Source organism: Schistocerca cancellata, chromosome 2, assembly GCF_023864275.1.
Source record: "Schistocerca cancellata isolate TAMUIC-IGC-003103 chromosome 2, iqSchCanc2.1, whole genome shotgun sequence".
In the NCBI taxonomy this organism is placed as follows: domain Eukaryota; kingdom Metazoa; phylum Arthropoda; class Insecta; order Orthoptera; family Acrididae; genus Schistocerca; species Schistocerca cancellata.
This window is the reverse complement of record NC_064627.1, coordinates 693,072,332-693,094,200: the sequence shown is the minus strand read 5'-3', so window position 1 is coordinate 693,094,200 and position 21,869 is coordinate 693,072,332. Positions and strand designations below refer to the sequence as shown.

The following is a 21,869-nucleotide window of genomic DNA, read 5'->3' as shown; positions in this document are numbered from 1 at the left end:
CTGGCTATATACCCCCATAAGAGCCCTAATTTCTCAGATCTTATCTTCATGGTTGTTAGGCAAAATAGATCCTAGTGGCAGTAGTATCATTCTGCAGTCAGCTTCAGATGCTGGTTCTCTAAATTTTGTCAATACTATTCCTCAAAAAGAACATCACCTTCCCTCTAGGGATACTTTTCGGAGTTCCTGAAGCATCTCCGTAATACTTCAATGTTTTTCAAACCTATCGCCAACAAATCTAGCAGTCTGTCTCTTAATTGCTTTGCCTTGCTTTAATCCAACCTGGAGTGGGTCCAAAATACACAAGCAGCACTGTAGAATAGGTTGCAGTAGTGTGCTGTATGCAGTCTTTTTTACAGATGAACCGCACTTACAAGAATCCTCTCAATAAACTGAAATCGACCATTTGCCTTCCTCGTCCACCAAGCGGGGCAGCGCAGTGGTTAGACACTGGACTCGCATTCGGGAGGACGACGGTTCAATCCCGCGTCCGGCCATCCTGATTTAGGTTTTCCGTGATTTCCCTAAATCGCTCCAGGCAAATGCCAGGATGGTTCCTCTGAAAGAGCACGGCCAACTTCCTTCCCAGTCCTTCCCTAATCCGATGAGACCGATGGCCACGCTGTCTGGTCTCCTTCCCCAAACCAACCAACCAACCAACCAACCAACCAACCAACCAACCAACTTCCTCGTCCACCCATGCTTGTTCCATTTCATAATGTTCTGAAACTTTATATTTAGATATTTAATCAACATGACTGTGTCGAGCTGTATCCAAAAATTAAAGGTTTTTGTTTTTCCTGCTTTTCCACATTAACTTACATTTTTCTACATGTAGAGCTAGCTGCTATTCATCACACCATCTAGAAATTTTATCTATGTCATCTTGTATCCTCCTTACTCCCCACACTTCCCTCCACATTAAATTGGTGATCCCTTTTGATGTCTCTGAATGTTTCTTATCAACCTATCCCTTCTTCTGGTCAAGTTGTGCCATGAATTTCTTTTCTCTCTATTTATATTTATTAAATCCTCATTAGTTTTGTGATCTACCCATCTGATCTTCAGCATTCTTCTGTAGTACTACATTCCAAATGCCTCTGTTCTGTCCTTGTTTAATGTGTTTATTGTCCAACTTTCACTTCCATACATAGCTACACTCAAGACAAATACCTTCAGAAACACTTTTCTTGCCACTGCCAGTCTACATTTGATGCCCTCTCTACTTTGGTCATCATCATTTATTTTGCTACCCAAATAGTAAAACTCATTTACTACTTTTAGTGTTTAGTTTCCTAATCTAAATGCCTCAGTATCACCTGATTTGACTACATTCCATTACCCTTGTTTTGCTTATGCTGATGTTCATCTTATATCCTCATTTCAAGACATCATCCATTCCATTTAACTGCTCTTCCATGTCTTTGGCTGTTTCCGATAGAATTACATTGTCATGGGCAATCCTCAAGGATTTTATTTCTTCTCCATGAACTTTAATTCCTACTCCAAATTTTTCTTTGGTTTTCTTTACTACTACTACTTGCTCATTGTACAAATTGAATAATGTTAGTGTTAGCCTACAACCCTGTCTCATTCCCTTTTCAACTAATGCTTTCCTTTCACACCCTGTTACTCATAACTGCCATCTACTTTCTGTACAAGTTGTAAGTAGCCTTTTGAGCCCTACATTTTAGTCCTGCTATCTTCAGAATTTCAAGGAGAATATTTCAGTCAACACCATCAAAAACTTTCTAAGTCTACAAATACTGGAAATGTAGATTTGTTGTTCCTTAACGTATCTTCTAGGGAAATTGTAGGGTCAGTATTGCCATGCATGTTCCTGCATTTCTCCAGAATCCAAACTGATCTTCCCCTTGGTCAGCTTCTACCAGTTTTTCCATTCTTCCATAAATAATGTGTGTCAGTATTTTGCAACCATGACTTATTAAATTGATAGTTCAATAATATTCACACATCAGCACCTTCTTTCTTTGTGATTGGAATTATTACATCCTTATTGAAGTCTGAAGGCATTGCACTTATCTCATCTTGTTCACCAGATGGAAGAGTTTTGTCATGGCTGGATCTCCCAAGGCTATCAGTAGTTCTGATCACTTGTTTAGCCTATGGGCTCTGTTTCTGAGGCACTTCTAGTGCACCCGACACGGTGGATCCGCCCTCACAGTAGGGTGAGTGGCTACTCAAGGGCATCGTTTTGACTTAAGTCTTCCAGTGCACTGTCAAGTTCTTCATGCAGTATCATATCTCCCATCTCATCTACATCCTCTTTTGTTTCAATAATATTACTTTCAAGTTCATCTCCCTTGTGTAGACCGTCTGTATACTCCTGCCACCTTCCTGTTTTCCCTTCTTTGCTTAGGACAGGTTCTTCATCTGAGCTCTTTATATTCATACAGCTGCTCTTGTTTTCCTGAAAAACCTCTTTGATTTTCCTGTAGTTGGCATCTGTGTTTCCCGTAGTGAATTATGCATTTAAATCCTTATTCCCTCTGAAACCCTCAACAGCCTTTCATTTTTTCAGCATATCAGGTCTCATAGAGCAGGGGCTCTAAAGACATTCTAATACTTAAGCAAACATTATTTTCAGCACAAACTTTTTTTTTTATGGGCACCTCATTTTATTTGTTACACAATCAATAACATGAAAAATCAAGAAAAGAATGGTGTTTTTTTGCATCGCAATACATCAATTACGTCCCAAGAAATTGCAAAACGAAGTTGACGCTTCAAGTTGATGAAATGTGATACTTTTGCATATCCCAAGATGAAAGCATGAATCCCACGTTGCTCGTAATTGCTATATGATTGATGTACAGCTATGCAACAAATGCTGTACTTTGCTCTTCATTTTCCAGCTATTGAATTCGTTCCCCAGCACAATTAAATTTTCATCTCCCTTAATTACATGAATAATATCTGTTAGCTCATCATACATAACTTCAGTTGCTCTCTTCATCTGCGGAAATAGTTGGCGTATAAACTTGTACTACTTTTAGTGTCTGTCTTTACTATGATAATGCATTCAATATAATGTTCATAGTAGCTTACTTGCGTTCATATTTTCTTACTCGTTATTAAACCTGCTCCTGCATTACCCTAAATTGATATTGTATTTATAAGCTTGTATTCATCTGACCAGAAGTTGTGTACCTCCTGCCACCAAATTTAATTAATGCCACTACATCCAACTTTAACCTATCCATTTCCCATTTAAAATTTTCTAACCTACCTACCCAATTAAGGCATCTGACATTCTATGCTCCGATCCGTAGAACGCCAGATTTGTTTCTCCTGATGATGAAGTCCTGAGTAGTCTCTGCTAAGAGATCTGGAAGGAGAACTTTTGTACCATGGAAATCCCATCATCATTTAATCACACAAGTGCAACAGCTATTTTGAATTAATATAAAGTAGTTTACAAAAAGGAAGTACAATAACGCAACACATCTACTTAACTAATACGTGCCATTATTGGCTGGCTCCACAACTGAAGTCCAGAAATCTGTCCAGGAGAACAAAATGTCAGATGCAATAAACTTAACACATCAAGTATTAACATATGGCTCAGGAACCATAGACAGTGACTCAGCAGAACAAGCGAACCCAACAAAAATAGCACTGCTACAAAATCCAGTGGGATGAAGAATCAGACTTCGATACTTGCATGACGTACAAGATGACCTAAATATTATTGATGTCAAGCAAGGGAGACACAAGACACTGGACAGGGACAAATAGAGTGATGTCCTAGTGTAGGCCAGGGCCTGTCGAGGGCTGTAGAGCCAGGAGGAGGAGGAGGAGGAGGAGGAGGAGGAAGAAGAAGAAGAATGAGAATTTATAGGACTACTATAGTTTGTGTTAATGTGTAATATCTTGGCACATTTTATTAGGATATGGCTCTGAGGATAAGTGTCAGAATACAAATCAAAAGAACTATTTTTCAGTTCTCAGTTGGTTTTGGATTTTTTTCTGCTTTTTATTACTTGTTTCACCTTCACCAATTATTTGCATATGTGTAGCACTTTGGTTTGGAGTCTATGTTAAACCCTAGGTCCCCTTGTAAATGGCTGTATGAGACAGTTGAAAAATTGGATGAAGGCACAAGTGTACTACATCCACTAGAACCATACCTAGTTACACTGTGGAAACCAATTGTATAGTTGATGCTATGTCTTTTCTTTTTAATAGTGGTATAATCATATCAATAAGAAGCAATGTGTTATCTAAAGTGGCGTTGTTGTTGTTGTTGTTGTTGTTGTTGTTGTTGTTGTTGTGGTGGTCTTCAGTCCTGAGACTGGTTTGATGCAGCTCTCCATGCTACTCTACCCTGTGCAAGCTTCTTCATTTCTCAGTACCTACTGCAACCTACATCCTTCTGAAACTGCTTAGTGTATTCATCTCTTGGTCTATCTCTACGATTTTTACCCTCCACGCTGCCCTCCAAAGCTAATTTGCTGATCCCTTGATGCCTCAGAACATGTCCTACCAACCGATCCCTTTTTCTAGTCAAGTTGTGCCACAAACTTCTCTTCTCCCCAATCCTATTCAGTACGTCCTCATTAGTTATGTGATGTACCCATCTAATCTTCAGCATTCTTCTGTAGCACCACATTTCAAAAGCTTCTATTCTCTTCTTGTCCAAACTATTTATCGTCCATGTTTCACTTCCATACAAATACTTTTAGAAACGACTTCCTGACACTTAAATCTATACTCGATGTTAACAAATTTCTCTTCTTCAGAAACGTTTTCCTTGCCATTGCCAGTCTACATTTTATATCCTCTCTACTTCGACCATCATCAATTATTTTGCTCCCCAAATAGCAAAACTCTTTTACTACTTTAAGTGACTCTTTTCTTAATATAATTTCCTCAGCATCACCCGACTTAATTTGACTACATTCCATTATCTTCGTTTTGCTTTTGTTGATGTTCATCTTATATCCTCCTTTCAAGACACTGTTCATTCCGTTCAACTGCTCTTCCAAGTCCTTTGCTGTCTCTGACAGAATTAAAATGTCATTGGCAAACCTCAAAGTTTTTATTTCTTCTCCATGGATTTTAATACCTACTCCGAATTTTTCTTTTGTTTCCTTTACTGCTTGCTCAATATACAGATTGAATAACATTGGAGAGAGGCTACAACCCTGTCTCACTCCCTTCCCAACCACTGCTTCCCTTTCATGCCCCTCCACTCTTACATCTGCCATCTGGTTTCTGTACAAATTGTAAATAGCTTTTCGCTCCCTGTATTTTACCTCTGCCACCTTGAGAATGTGAAAGAGAGTATTCCAGTCAACATTTTCGAAAGCTTTCTCTAAGTCTACAAATGCTAGAAACGTAGGTTTGCCTTTTCTTAATCTAGCTTCTAAGGTAAGTCGTAGGGTCAGTATTGCCTCACGTGTTCCAATATTTCTACGGAATCCAAACTTATCTTCCCCAAGGTTGGCTTCTACTAGTTTTTCCATTCGTCTGTAAAGAATTTGCATTAGTATTTTGCAGCCATGACTGATTAAACTGATAGTTCAGTAATTTTCACATCTGTCAACACCTGATTTCTTTGGGATTGGAATGATTATATTCTTCTTGAAGTCTGAGGGTATTTCGCCTGTCTCATATACCTTGCTTACCAGATGGTAGAATTTTGTAGGACTGGCTCTCCCAAGACTGTCAGTAGTTCTAATGGAATGTTGTCTATTCCTGATACCTTGTTTCGACTCAGGTCTTTCAATGCTCTGTCAAACTCTTCATGCAGTATCGTATCTCCCATTTCATCTTTATCTACATCCTCTTCCATTTCCATAATATTGTCCTCAAGAACATCGCCCTTGTGTAGACCCTCTATATACTCCTTCCACCTTTCTGCTTTCCCTTCTTTGTTTAGAACTGGGTTTCCATCTGAGCTCTTGATATTCATACAAGTGGTTCTCTTTTCTCCAAATGTCTCTTTAATTTTCCTGTAGGCAGTATCTATCTTACCCCTAGGGAGATAAGCCTCTACATCCTTACATTTGTCCTCTAGCCATCCCTGCTTAGCTATTTTGCGCTTCCTGTAGATCTCATTTTTGAGACGTTTGTATTCCTTTTTGCCTGCTTTATTTACTGCCTTTTTATATTTTCTCCTTTCATCAGTTAAATTCAATATTTCTTCTGTTACCCAAGTGATATGTCTTATTAAATGTGCAATAAATTGGCAGCTTGACATAAAAACTTGGATTTTTCTGGGAGTTTAGAAATGTAAAATTTTTTTCATTCCACTACAGATAATAACACAGCAGCCGCTGACCACATTAACTGGATATACTCTACAAAGTACTTAGTGGTAACATTGCTGGATGTGCAAAAGAGAATGAAACCAGATTTTGACAGGTTTAAAGCCACTGACAGATTACATTTCATTTGTAAAGCAGTACATGATAGTTTCTTGGCATACTGGGGAAGAAACTGGAATAGTTGTTAATGTTTGGAATAAGAGAGTGTAAAAAAAGAAAAAAATTATAATTACCGTATGTTCTGTCCAAGGCGCCATATGTATCACAGAAATCTAATGGGAGAATTTAAAGAACTCACTTTCACTATAGAGTGCATCATTGTCCTGTGTCATGTGTATTCAGATAAATACAGCTCACAAAGCTAGGATTAGTGTATTTGCAATTTGTCCGGAGTTGTTTAAGTTACAATACTTGCAATACACTGAAATGGAACAGTTGAAGCAGATATGGTACTATGAATTGTCTATTTACCAGATGGTTATTATTAAACATTCCCTATTTAACATGTTATAACACGGAAAATAATTGCCGTATAAGCACCAAACTTGGTAGCATTAATATCAAGGACATGTGGAAGAGTAATAGTACAGAATCAATTCAATTGAAACACTTAATGTGCTGCTGTGATACATCATGCCAATACATACCGGTACCATTACTGCTACAGAAGGGGCTCAATATGGCACCCATCAGTGTCCAGAAGCCTGAAAGTGCAGGATTGCATTCTGCTCAACAGAACAAAACATGTCCATGGGTATGCTGGCTACCTCTTTTGATACGCTGCACTTCAGATCAGCACGTGTGAATGTTCCCCTGGCAAACCCTGTCCTTCAGGTAGCCACATAACCAAATGTGTTTCGGAGAAGCAGAAGAACTTCGTGAGTGATGTACAGTGGGCTCCATCTCGCAGGAAAACTGTAGAGATCAATGTGTCTTTCTCCTGTAGGATGGATATGACTTGCTGGCGAAGCATATCACTGTAATGATCTCCAGTGACACTGCATGTCTTTGGTCCTTGAGTGCCAACCTGTTCAAAAAAGAATGGCCAATGATGAACACAGCTCTGAAGCCACAGCATACGGTGACATGTTCACCATACAAAGGAACTTGATACACAGTGACTGCAGGTGGTGCAGGTCCCCACACTTGGCAATTCTGTGTGTTCACCTCACCCATCAGAGATAGGATGGTCCATGGCCCGTCCTTGTCGACTTCAATCCTTGCGAGAAAGTGGAGAGTGAAGTCAGCATGTCATTGCGCATCCTGTGCTGCAAGCTGCTGTATGATATGGATCTTGTATGAATACCATTTGAGAATGGTTCAAAATACCTTCTGTACATTGAACCACAGGCTTTTCAACTGTCATAACACAGTACATGCACTGCCTGACAATCGGGAATTGTGCGCAGTATTGTCTGCCATAGCAACAGCGATTTCATCAACCACCTGTGGTGCAACCTGTCAGCTTTTGGCCTCTTCCCAGAGGAATTGCCCAGTTCTCCAGTTGATTTGTGCTTTCATCATACTCAAAACAGGTGGAGAAAGAGGACCCTTCCGTAATCCTTTCAGCCGGCGATATTCTTGAAGTGCATCTGCAGCATCACTGTTGTTTTGATAATTGAGCTTCATCAATAATGCTCTGTTCCTTTTATCCAAGCTCATGCTGACATGTAAACAAATGCACTGCGACTCTTCTAGCTGTGACTGATCTGAGAGTATGACTGATCATGACACCTGGTAGCCAGAGTTGGAACTGGATGGTGGTGCTGTCACACATGGAAATCATGCACCCCATACTCTGAACATTAATGATATCAAGTTTGGTACTCATACGGTAATTAGTTTCTGTGTTATAAAGTGTTAAATAGGGAAAGTTTAATTATAACCACCCTAAATCTTCATTGTGCACTTTGTATGAAAGTCCTAAATGTGTTTCCATGTGTTTTGATTCCATCCAGACTTTGCCTTATTGCACACTGCTATTTACATCAGTCCAATGGTTACTGACCAGCTACCTGCTGAATTCTTTGCATCCTGACAGCAGTTACATAAACTGTTTCCTGGGTGATCTAGACTCCGATGTTTCAGGTGACTAGATATTAACAAACTGAGTATTAGGTCTTAAGTCTTGTTTATACTGAAGCCTCCATCCAAGTTTAATAAACTTTCCAGCGCACATAATTATGTATACATATTTCTCAATTATGCTGTTCCGAATATGTGTAGCCTCTCAATGTGAATCATTCTAGCAAAACCTCAGAAAGTTTCACTTTAGAGTGATATTACTTTACTGTTGTAATTCATCAGTCACAAATCCTTTTCAGTTTACTGTGAATGAAAAGAAACTTCCCTCTGACAGTGGAACAGAATATTTCATGACCATTTAGTTTGGCACCCACACAACTGCCATGTCCTTAGGGGTCATAGAATTAACTTAATCAGTATCCTCATAGCACACAAGGCAATAAACATTATGGTGGAAGGTGGTAGTGAGCAAATTTATTATACTGTTTCCTTTAACATGGTGAGTTGATAACCAATGAAGTCTTAATAAAGAAAGAAAAGAAAGTAAGTTTTGTGGATAGTCTTTTGCTTTTGGTTTACAGTTGCAAAACTGCAGTATTTGTTGTTTGAAATTCTTAGAGGATGTCAAGCAATGTGTTGCTATAATGAATTAAAAAGAAAATTCAGTTTTCATTTGTTGGAAGGTATAAAAGCTTTAAATGTGAGAATCAAACTGAAGTTAGAATAATTGGTGTCCTTTTTATGTTATGCAGGCAGAGAGTGTGGAGCAACTGGAAGCTCGTATGATGGAACAGGAATCAGTAATAGCTAATGTGGAGTTACGCAATGCTTTCTCTCTTCATTGTCTACATATGGAGACCCAACTAGTCCATGCACATATTGAAATACTTGCCTGTGTTCTGAGCACACTTGTATCTGTCCAGATTCGCGGCCATTCCGAGGTTAGTCTGACACTATTCCTACATCTTAGTCACCAAACATGGGACTGTAACATATTATTTCTTTTCAGAGCTGCAATACAGAAAATGCATCCTCTTCCTTGATAATTACCTGGGATATAACCATACCTTTATGTTTTTATTTCCAGTGTATGTGTAGTAAAAAATTAAAAATTGTGTTAAATTTGTAAAAAGAATAATAATTAAAGTAAATAAATCTGTGTCTTATTGTATGTAGCAGCTGTTCATTGGCTTTAGTATGAAGGACAATAAAGAACAGGTTTTGAATGTTCCTTGTAAACTATTAATAATGTGTGAATAATTAATCAAAAATAAAAGTATCTTACTTGAGAAAACATCCCTTCCATGAATTATATTCATATTGTAATTATACTTTACATTTACATGCTTTGAGTGAAAGAAACTCATTTATTGTGTCATTGAACTGTGCTGTATTGTACTGTCAAGATAGCTAATTTTGAGTTTCTGCTTTCAGCCATGCTTGACCTTAAGTAGTAGTTTTTTATCATCCTCATTTCTCTGGAACGACATTGACAGAAAGCTGCATTCACTTTCTTGTCATAAATATCTTCATAACTATTTCAATGTTTAGATAAGCATGTCTTAATCCAATTTGGAGTAACCTTTCAAGATTTACATATGGGAAGTCGTGTCAGTGCACTTCAGCTCTTTCACCTGGGACTCCAAAACAGTTATATTTCTAACTAGCTATGCTATATCAATAGCTGTGCTATATTTGGACTAAAATCAGCTGCATGTTTTTCTAGGTAAAATATACAGCTGTTGTTTAAGGCATTTACTGGGTGTAAATTAAAGTCAGATGAAATGATGTTTCATTTCACTTTTTCTGTTGTGCATATAATATTATTAAGCTTATTTAATAATCATTATATTTACTCATGGTTTGAAATATCAGTGGAAACATAATCTGTGTTGAAAGAACGATATATAAATACTGAGTCTTTCAAAATGAATATTGGAGTTTAAGGCTTTGTACCACTTAATTAAATTCAACTTGTAATTATAAATAATACATCAAATGAAAGAGCAATTCAAATAGTTTTGATTGTATACATTTTGCAAACTCTAAAGCCTACAGACTATGGTTTATGTGCCATCTTTGTAAGTGAAATATTGCTGCTTGACAGAGATCAACAAATCACCACAAGATGGTACAGTTGCACAGTTGCAGTGAAACTCCCCTAAATTGAATTTTTTTTCCATTTTTTTTATTTTATTTACTTATTTATTTATTTATTTATTTTTTGCCCCCATATCCCAGCAGAAAGTTTATGGGTCTTTCTTTCTTGACAAAGAACTGTAACTGGCGTTCCTCATCTTGATGTCATAGAACTATGGCTCTTTCTTCAATTGGAAGAATGAATCACAGAATTTTATTTGGCAGCAGAAATGGTACACAACACGACATTGCACCCAACTGCTGGATTGGCTGCAAGGGTCCAGAGAAGAGCCTGTTTCGCATGGTCTCCATGTTCAGCTGATCCGATGTCATGTGATTTTTACCTTTGGGGTTTCATAAAGGATCGTGTACATGCCCCTGCTACCAGATGATCTACCCAACGTAAGAAGCAGGACTGAAGCAGCAATTGCCCACTGATCACTTATTGGGAAGATCTCACCTACTGACTCAATGTGTGCTGTGCGATGAGTGATGCTCATGTTAAACACTAGCAAGAAAAATTGTTTTGAGTTGTTCTTTCATTTGACGTATTATTTATAATAGTAAGTTTGAAGTAATAAATGCTACAAAGCCTTAAGACCACGACATTCATTTTGTAATACCTGGTATTTTTTCCCACTTAAACAATGCATCTGAAAACACATTTATGGCCTGCCTCATGTTAATTTTGTCATAGGTATCTCTCATTTGAAGTGAAAGACTATGTTCATTGTGTGAAATCTTTAAATTACCATTTTTACTTCATTATTAAAAAGTCAGCTGTTTATATTTGGAATGTACATGAATTGCAAAAATACTTTTATTACTGTCTTACATATTGTCATTTATTTCTCAAAGTTATAATTATGCATCTAAATCTTTTATCCTGCAACATTCAGATGGACAGTTCAGTTCGAGCAGGTAAGTTGTAATTCTGAATTTATATTACATTTCAGTATAAAAATATGCTGCAATAGATGAGTACTGGAGAAATTATTATTATATTTGTTTTAAAAATGTGTGAAAAATTAAACTCGAACCCATATAGTTACAGAGAATATATCTACTCATAGGCAACAGTTCTACAGTCATAATTGGTTCATTTTGTCAGTTTACTGTAGTTTGTCAGATCATAAATTTGAAAATTTTAAAACCACAGAAGAGAGAAAAAGTGGGTGAGTTACAGCAAAGGGAAACACACAGCAGCTGTTTGCAGTTAATTTTTGAAGTATGCATACTTTCAGTTGTCTATATTTTAAAGTTTGCTGTTACAAGCTGTTTGTGATCTGAGACCCTCAACAAATTGATTTAATGGGGTATCCATAAGGGGGATTCGTTGAGCATCCCAAAAATGAATGTTATAACTTAGATGGTAGACAGAGTTTATTTTGCACACTTTTTTTTAATGCTGTTTTGTCACCACTAATGAAGTCATGATCTTGTTCAGTAGAAATTTTCCTCGTGCAATTTAATGAAAAAGTAAGTCCAGAAATTAGCATCTGCTGAGTTTTGTGGTTCTCAGAAAAGAGGGAGTCGGGAACTTGGATTACTCTGTTTCATCATGATCTCATGTGAAACACTGCAGTAAATTTTCAGAAAATTATCCTACAGTTGATATGTTGTAAAGCAACAGTTTTCGTGCATGTTTTGTGAGTTTCCCATACTGGATTGTTGCTGACTACAAAAAGGTGGTCACTTCTGTCGTCATAAATGTGTCTTTCCAGTCGCATACAGATGACACCATTGAACGACATCACCTTGATTCAGTGCATTTGGTACATACATATAACAAATTTTGCATTGAATATCAACAGCTTTGAGATTTTTTGCCAGTGAAAACTCTGTTACAGAAAATGTATCACATGAGTTGGGATTTTCAGTTTAAACATCCACTGTGAACAGAAACTACAGGCAAAATGAGAAACTGTTTAGTTAACTTATTACTATGTGCTATTTTGTTGTTCGATGCTTTATCATAAACAGTACATTGCTACTGTGTGGCCAGATTTACTGGTCACAGTTAAGTGATTACTCTGTCTGTAACTGTTTTTTTTTTCCCTCTACACTGTGTTTGTACTTGAGTTTATAATTTTTTTCCATGCTGTTTGTTCATGAGTACTGCACAAATTTTGTGTTGTTGATATTGGGAGGAATTTCCATGTTTGGCTGTAATGCATTGTTGGTTGTGTATTCCACCAGTGCACTGTGCCTGGAAGAGGTTATTTTGTGAACCAGTGTCGCTTCCCCTTTTCCCTGTTCTAGTCACGAATGGTTGACAGGAAGAATGACTGCAGGCAAGCCTCCATGTGAGCACAAATCTCTCTGATTTTATCCTCATGACTTTTTGCAAGATATTCGTAAGAGGAAAGAATCTATTAGTTAATTCTTATCGGAATGTATGCTCTTGGAACATTGACAGTAAATCACAACATGATGCAAAACGCCTCTGTTGCAGCATCTTACATGGAGTTGGCAGAGCATCTTGGTGAAACTTTTGCAGCTGCTAGATGAACCTGTAACAAATAATGCTGCTCTTCTTTGAATCTCCTCTATCATTCCTTTCCATTATGGATCCCAGACTGATGAACAGTACTAAAGTATTGATTGAATGAATGTGTTGAGAGATGCCTCCTTTGTTGATTGATTACAATTCTTGAGGATTCTTCCAATGAATCTTAGTCTGGCATCTGCCTTACTCCTGATTAATTGTAGGTGGTCATTCCACTTCAAATCAGTCTGTACGCTTACTCCTTGACATTTTTTGAAAATAAGAATAAAGCGTCTTTTGGCTTATGTATTCACATTTTTTAGTTTTTTATGTTGAGGGTCAATTGCCACTCCCTGCACCAAATGTTGATCCTCTTCAGGTCTTCCTGCATTTTGATACAATTTTCTAATGTCGCAATGTCTTTATATATAAATGCATCATCCACAAAAAGCCTCAAGCAAATTCTGACACTATCCAATATGTTTTTTTATATATAATGGTCCTATAACACTCCCTTGGCGCATGACCAATTTACTTTTACACCTGAAGACTTCTCTCCATTGAGAATAAAGTGGTATGTTCTGTTCGCAAGAAACTGTTCAATCCAGTCGCACTGTTGCTCTGATATTCCATATGTTTGTATTTTGTTCATTAGGTAGTGGGGCAGAACTGTATCGAACGCCTTCCACAAGTCAGGGAACATGGAACTACCTTTGTGACTATATCTGCTATTTTCTGGGTGTCATGGGCAAAGAGAGCAATTTGGGTTTCACACAATCATTGTTTTTGGAACCCATGTTGATTCCTATAGAAAAAATGTCACAATATGCAAGCATAAAACATATTCCAAAATTGTACAACAGACCAACATCAGAGAAATGGTCTTTAGTTTGACACAACTGTTCAGTTATTCTTCTGCTTTTTTTAATCATTAGGGACACTTGCCTCCTCCAGAGACTTATGGTATATGGCTCTAGAAGAGGGGCAAGTTCTTTCAAGTACTCTATGTAGAATCAAGTCAATGTCCCATGAGGCTCAGTAGCCTTTACTCTGTTCATTTGTTTTTGTATCTCATGGACACATTTTGATGTAACATTCGTGTGATGATTTAAATGATGAACTACAATACAGTCTTCCTTAGCGATACAATTTTGGAAAGACATTTAATATTTTGGACTTCTGTGTCTCATCCTCCATTTCATTGCTATTATGGCCACAGAGTATCTGGATACGTGGCTTTGATCCATTTACTCATTTAACATGAGACCGGAACTTCCAAGGATTTTCTGTCAAGTTGGTTGATAGAATTTTACTTTCGAATTTATTGAATGCTTCACACAAGGCCATACTTGTGCTACATTTGGCATTATTTAATTTTTGTTTGTGAGGCTTCAGCTACATTTAAATCTGCAGTGAATCTCTTTGCTTTTGTAACAGCTTTCTAACATGGTTGTTAAACCACAGTTGGTCTTTTCCATCCCTCATAACTTCGTTTGACACATACCTGTCTAAAGCATATTGTACAGTGTTCTTGAATTATTCCCACTGATGCCCAACATTGCCAGTGCTGGATATGAAATTTTCAGTATTAGGTAATCTGAAACTGTTTCTTGTCACCTTTGTTAAACAAAAAGATCTTCCTACCTTTCTTCGTATTCTTAGTTACAGTCATATTTAGTGATGCTGTAATTGCCTTATAATCACTGAATCCTCATTTTACACTGACTCCAAAAGTCCTATTACTCTGTTCTATTAATGTCTAGCCATCTTTGTAAATAAACCTCTGTGTGTCATGATTTCCTCCTTTCTCCTTTCCCTTTCCCTGTTCCTGCTCTTGCTCCTCCTCTTCCTCTTCTTCTTCTTCTTCTTCTTCTTCTACTACTACTACTACTACTACTACTAATTATTATTATTATTATTATTATTATTATTATTATTATTATTTGTTTATGCTTCTTGGTTTGATGTTTCAGGTGATGTGACAACTTTGTTTCAGTTACATACTAACACTGTATTAGTAGATTACTTACCAACAGTGTTTCGTATCACACATTAATGTGTTAAGAGTTAAGTGTATTGTTCAAAAAGTATTATAATTAGGAATCATACTATTGTGGACTAGATTTGAAAAAATACCATGTCGTTTAAAAGTTTTAGATCAGCTTCTTGTGTTGGCTATATACATTTCGTAAAATTTGTAAATTTGCTTACTGTGTAGTTCATTTCTCTCTCTAACAGGTATTATTTTTACCATCAGCATTTAGTCAGTGTGCCAAGATATATTTATCAAGACTGCATCATTGTCTTCATTTGCAGCTGGCTGAGGTGTGGGAACTGATACAGCCAACTATAGTGAAGTGTCTTCCAGAAAACAGTCAGCATTTAAATGGTGACAGCCCTCTTGCAAATAATACCAACAGTTAGTGTTCTGCAGTAAGCACTTTGATGGATGTTTCCTACACTGATACTCAGTATGCAATTAGTGCTCTGTAGCTATATTATGTATATTCAGAAACATTGTTATGTTATACTTTGTTACTCTGATGTGTTGCTAAGTGCAATTCAGAGCCCAAAATTATGTACACTTAGTTTTTTTTGAGGGACCAGTTAATTTTTTTTAAAGGGTATGAAGCTTTTAGTACTTATGTGTGTGTGGGAGGGCAGGGGACAGCGCTTAGAGAGAAGGAGAACCCAATGTTTTCACTTTGGCACCACGGTCGCACTGTATTTATGGAAAGACTATTTTTTCACCAGATGACTGTTGAGATACTGGATATATACCTATGGTTATGAGATAGCTGCACTGTCCTAAATTATTATTGAGTCATGTCTAGTCTCAGTCTTATATCATTCTCAAGTAGTATATACAAAATTGTTACAGGTCACATAAATATTAGCAGCAACATTTTTGTAAGATGAAACTGAACTCTTGTTGCTTTTAGATTTATTAAACTTCCAGTCTGTCAAATACAATTTCGAAAATGGGTTTGATTTCCTTTTTAGCAACTTTCTCTTCCCCCACCCCCAGTTCAGGGACACTTACACCCCGAGAGTAGACAATTTTGTTGAACTTCGAGCAGATTGTTTTCAAATATTCTGTTCTTCAGTCATTTTAAAATTATGGATAGAGATTCTTTAGCTTTCCACACCAAAAAAGTAGGCATCAGTTGCACATCTGTCAGCAGTACTTTCTTTTTAACAAAAGCGTTGATTTAATGCAGTATACAAATTTGAACATTTTCAATTATCTGTTTTCTTCAGAAAAATTTTCAGTTGTTCATAGAACAGTCTGTATTCTATTTACTGTGGAACATTAAAGTCTCTCATATCCATCATCATTTTTAATATTCTTCTTACAAATAATGTACAGTAGCCAGACATCACATACTGGACACTGTAAGCAGAACCCTACCACAGCCTTCAAAAAGCTGCACAGCACCTTAAACACTAAATTAACAACAAAGTTACAAACATTGTAGCTATAAATCTACCATTGTATCTTTGTAGTCTGCAGTTTGGAGCCAGGGATTATAACCTCTGACTGCAAGAAGCAAGTTCTCACAAGTACCATATTTTCTTTCATCTTGCACGACTCCTAATATTTATGTGCCTTCTGCCGAGGGTACCTATTTGGTAGTTTCTAGAGAGGGAAGGGGGAGTATTTTTAATATCTTGGGAGATGAATGGTGACTTGCAAGTAACCGTAAGAGTCTTTGTTCCAACCCTCTTAAAAACTGTATAATACTGACTTTTAAATCATTTTCGTGAAAGAAAAACACCTGACTACACTAATTTTTCCTTTCCCTGAGAGGTGGCTTGTCTTGTTCTGGTTTTCCGTGTACTATTTAAGAATGGCTTAAGGTCAAAAGAACTCATTAAAAATAATAAAGTATTGCAAAGAGCAGCTATAGCATAAACATGATTTTGTGATTTGTATTTTTGTGTATATTTTGGATAGCAGTAAGTATTCTGCTCCTGTTGTAGTCCTTTGGTAGCCAGTGCCAGACAAAACTACTGTTTAATCATGATGTCTAAAAGAAAAATAAACAAAAATTTTAATACCTTGCACTGACTGAAATTGGCAGTGTATTTTGACTGTTACTTTTGCATTGCAAATGTAAAAGAGGGAACACTGCTGTATTGGACTGAAATATAAAAACCAGTATAAGACTAATTTAAGTTACTGGAATGTTTGGATGACACATCCATTGTTTTCTAACTAAGCTGGCATTACTGCAGAACCAGTAAATTTAGCACCACAAAGGAAAAGAGAAAGTTGATTTGATAAGGTATCTGATGCAGCTTAGCATGGAATGGAGTGACAGGAAGGAAGAGATCTTGAAATCAGAGTACATATACCTAAGTACTGTGTGAAAAGGGACTGACTAATGAAGACAAATGATGGAAGAAATTGTGGTAGGTGGGGGGCATATGTGAAAGATGAAAACATTGCGTTTCACAGCTGACGCACTACCTGTTAACACCCAATTTACAGACTGTCTCAAAGCTTGCTTGGCAGCACATATATTGTTCTCATATCCACAAAAATTCTGCACACCTAATAGGAGTGCACAATGACTGAGTTACAACTTGAAGTGTGAAAATACATTTAATTTGACTAAAACTGTATGTTTCTCTTCCTCATAGTATTAAGCATAAAAAAAAATACTGCCAAAAATGAGTAGAACCCACTGTAAGGTGTTTATTAGAAAATTACTGCAGTGTTTCCAAATGTGCAGCTTGTGGGAGGCGGAGTATATCACCATCAGAGCAAAAAGCGGTGGTCTGGTGTCTGAATTGCCACAGATTCTGTTCTATCATCAGTAACCATTACTTTGTGTCTTTTTTACTTTCATCTGTTTTCAATTTGTAAGGGAGAATGGAGCATATTTCCCATTTAGCATCTTTTTTTAAATCATTCTTTGGATTCATATGAAAAGGAGCTGTTAGCTGCCAATTCATATTTCTTGTTCATATTTGATTTGATGAACATATTCAGGATTGAACCACATTGTAAACTTCTGTAAAGCATTGTAACACAGGAAATTCCAATGGCAAGCAAAAAATTATTATTAAATGTCGAAGATAGAACTGACATTGCCACAGGGCATAAAATTTTTTTGGAGCATTCGGCTGGATATCGATGGGTGTGGGTGAAGGTAATAAATAGTACAGGGTGGGTTAAATCACAGAACGTGCTGGAAATGGCCACTGTTGACACTGTGCTCAGTTTATCAAACTGTGAGATGTGTAAAAGCTCTGTCTGAAGGCTAGAGGTAGTGGCAATTCAAATGTTGTTCTATAGTTTCTCCAGCATGTGTGGATTATTTGCATGCAACTGACTCCTCAATTTGCCCACAGATAAAAATCACAGTGAGAGAGATTGAGTGTTCGAGGTGACCAGGAGATTGCACTGCCACTGCTGATTGTCTTCTCCTCGCTGAATACTTCATGCAGTCATGGCTAGGTCGTCAAGGCAGTGTGTGCTGTTGCTCTGTCATACTGAAAATACCCATATAGTTATTCATCTTCTGTGAGTTGATCTACATATGGATTAAACAGTTTCTGGACATACAAGGTAGCATTAACAGTTTGGTAAAGAATCGTGTTACTGTGCAGACACAAGACATTGCTGACCAAACATTATTCTTGAGATTATGCAACAGCACTTCGAAGCACTTATGGGAATTATCTGTGCATAATGGTGCATGTTGCGTGATTTCACATCACCGAGCACGGTGGCGCAGTGGTTAGCACACTGGACTCGCATTCGGGAGGACGACGGTTCAATCCCGTCTCCGGCCATCCTGATTTAGGTTTTCCGTGATTTCCCTAAATCGCTTCAGGCAAATGCTGGGATGGTTCCTTTGAAAGGGCACGGCCGATTTCCTTCCCCCATCCTTCCCTCACCCGAGCTTGCGCTCCGTCTCTAATGACCTCTTTGTCGATGGGACATTAAACACTAATCTCCTCCTCCACGATTTCACATCATTGACAGGCTGAACCAGGCCTTATCTGAAACAAATGATGCATCCAAATGGAGAGAATACTCCACAGAACTCTTGAATCATCCAGACCCATACGAGGTGCTACCTGCAGACACTATGGAGGAAAGGAACAATCAGAACAGTGTGAGAATTAATCGAAGACGGAGGTTGAGCTTGCGCATAGAAATAAATGCACTGATCCAATTGATATGGAAGAATGAGTCATTGCGAGAAGAATGAAAATTGGCCATAATATGCTTGATATAGAAGAAAGTAAGCAAAATGGAATGTGGTAATAACAGAGGCATCAACTTGCTGAATGTAACCTACAAGATAATGTCTATCATTATCTTCAGAAAATTACAACCATTCATAGAGAAGAACATGCAGGAATACGATGCTGGCTTTTGACCAAACCGATTAACAATAGATCACATTTTCACCCTAAGGCAATTGTTTGAATCACAGGTAATATGATAAAAGTGTCTATAGTTTGTTTGTCAGTTTTCAATGTGCACATAACATCACCCATAGGAACAGCCTACACAAGTCTCTGTGTGCCTTTGGAATACCAGAGAAGCTGGTAAGAATTGTTCAAACTTGTGTGTGGATGGGTAAGAGGCAGCAGGGCATTCCTGAGGGATCATGTAAAAAACATTAGAGATTGACACAGGTCTCGGACAATGGGATGCTCTCTCATGTGTTCCATTCAGTGTTGTCTTAGATAAAGTAATAACAGTATGTAGGCGACAGGAACGGGCTGGAGTACAGATGGATGGTAATTTCAGTTGTCTCACTTATGCAGATGTTATAGTATTGCTAAGTGAATGAAACATGAGTTGAAAGAAATGTGCCAAAAAATGGACAGCCATGTACAAAAGGTTGGGCTAAACGTGCATCAAGACAAAATGGTGTTCCTGTAGTTAGGAAGAAAATCTCTAATTTATAGTTTTTTAGATAAAAATACAGAAAATATTTTAATATTTTGATCATATAGCATATTGCCTTTATAGTTCCCTCCAAAATTATTCAGATACCTTCATTGCAGGAACTAAACAATACAGTTCCTTCAGGTCCTTTTCTTGTATGTTTTCTGAAAGCTTATTTATAAATTATATGTAGAACTCAAAGGATTTTTATAGACTTAGTCTTTTTTGTATTCTTTAACCATGTATTTACTCAATCTCTCTCATACATTTATGTAATTACATTTGTTAACAACTTGACAAATTGGAGTTACATGTAGAAAGTAAATTCAGTGTGCAGTGCAGTCTGAACTGAGAAAATTGATGGTGTTGCAGTGATATTTAATGGAAAAAGCAAAATCATTTCACTTTGCTGATGCTGTCTGTCTTTGGGGTGTGTAGATAACTGCCAGGGTAATAGTAAACTTAGATGAAAATAAAGAAGTTTTGAAATTTGGTATCATATCCATAAAATTGTGAACAATCCATCACAGTTCTACTCTCATGGAATACATTTCAGATGATAACAAACCATTTTCTGAATATGTTTATTTTTTAAAATCAATCCTTAGTGTCACTGCAAACCGTTAAGTAATTCACTGAGGACAAAAGGCAGATAGAAATTCAGTACATCAGTACATTAAACTCGTGTTGAAGTTGTGTCTTAATTTTGGCAGCTACTGTTTACTGGCATATATTATTTAACCTTCATAAGTTTTATATTATTCTTGAAATGTTTACTGAATTTTTTACCCTTTGTCCTTAACAAAGAAAGAGCTATATACCATTACACCTCACTTCATTCCTACATCATTATTTTTTAAATGATTTATATTGTAATGGCTTTCATAAGTACATTTTGGTTTCTTTGTGTTTTACATCGCTTGTCATTTCACTGTCATTATCAGTTTGTCCCAGAATGTTGGATTTGATTGTACCAGAACTTAAGGCAAATAAAATATTGGTTTGAAAGCAGTAACTGAAGTAAAAGAAACTGTTAATGGAATTACAAGGGAGCTAAATTCTAATCTCAGTTTAGATTTAGTTTATCTGGTCTGATAACTACTATTTTGTCCCATTTTGCTGAAAGCATTTGTTGTAAAGCAAGCAGTTGTTGCTTTCAGTCACTAATTTGAAGACAGATTGTTTGTACAATTTGTTGGCAATCAGTTATACTGTAGAACGTAAGTAAGTAAGTAAAATGTCAAACATTCCACTTACAAACCTAAATGTTGTAAATTAGTACACATTGCACTTCATTCATACATTTTGTTATTAAAGTTCCTGTGGAAATCATGTTTGATCTTGTACAGCGGACTAATTTCAGTTGAAATTAGGCAGCATAATATTTATATCTACTAATGAAAGACTGATGTTTGTAAGCAACATGATGTGAACATTTTGTAATATCTGGTAAATCAAGTTTTGCTCCAAATGTAATGTGTGAATTGTGTGTGTCATTGTATCGGAATTGTGCAACCTATGTTTTCTATGTAATAATCCCTATTATTAAAACATAAATGAATTGATATTTCATACATATCTTTAAAATACTTGTTTGAACACTCTGTCTTGACTTTTGAGTGTTTCAAGAGATGGACTACAAAAACATATTTCTAATTTTACTTGACCAGTTGTATATATTGTATATGGTACAAATTTAAAGTTGTTGTTGAGAGTTTAAATAGCATTTTATTCATTGTTGGAATAAAGTTTATTGAAATATTATCTTTGAAATTATAATTTTAGTGTGTATAGTGAAAGAAAGTAAACTTGTATACAAATACTATTCAGTAGAGTTGAAATATTTTTAACTGTTTTTATATAATAAGAAAGTGATGATTCAGGATTGAAACTGATTATTTTCCACTACGAATTTAATTGCTGCTGGTACCAGTCAACTTTCACAATGTAACCAGTTAAAACGGAGAATAATACTTGAGTACCCTAAAAAAATAACTTTGGACAGACA

At 36.7% G+C, this 21,869-nt stretch overlaps 1 protein-coding gene across 1 annotated transcript in view; it reads left to right on the top strand.

Annotated features, from left to right (window-relative positions):
- The window catches only part of LOC126162463 (sorting nexin-8-like), a 137,096-nt gene extending 116,896 nt beyond the window's left edge, over nucleotides 1-20,200 (top strand). Inside the window, exons 11-12 of the mRNA XM_049918992.1 lie at nucleotides 9,071-9,259; nucleotides 15,262-20,200. Of these exons, the coding sequence (XP_049774949.1) occupies nucleotides 9,071-9,259; nucleotides 15,262-15,369 (297 nt within the window). The 3' untranslated portion in view covers nucleotides 15,370-20,200. The remainder of the gene's footprint in view (nucleotides 1-9,070; nucleotides 9,260-15,261) is intronic.
- Nucleotides 20,201-21,869: the final 1,669 nt, after the last annotated feature.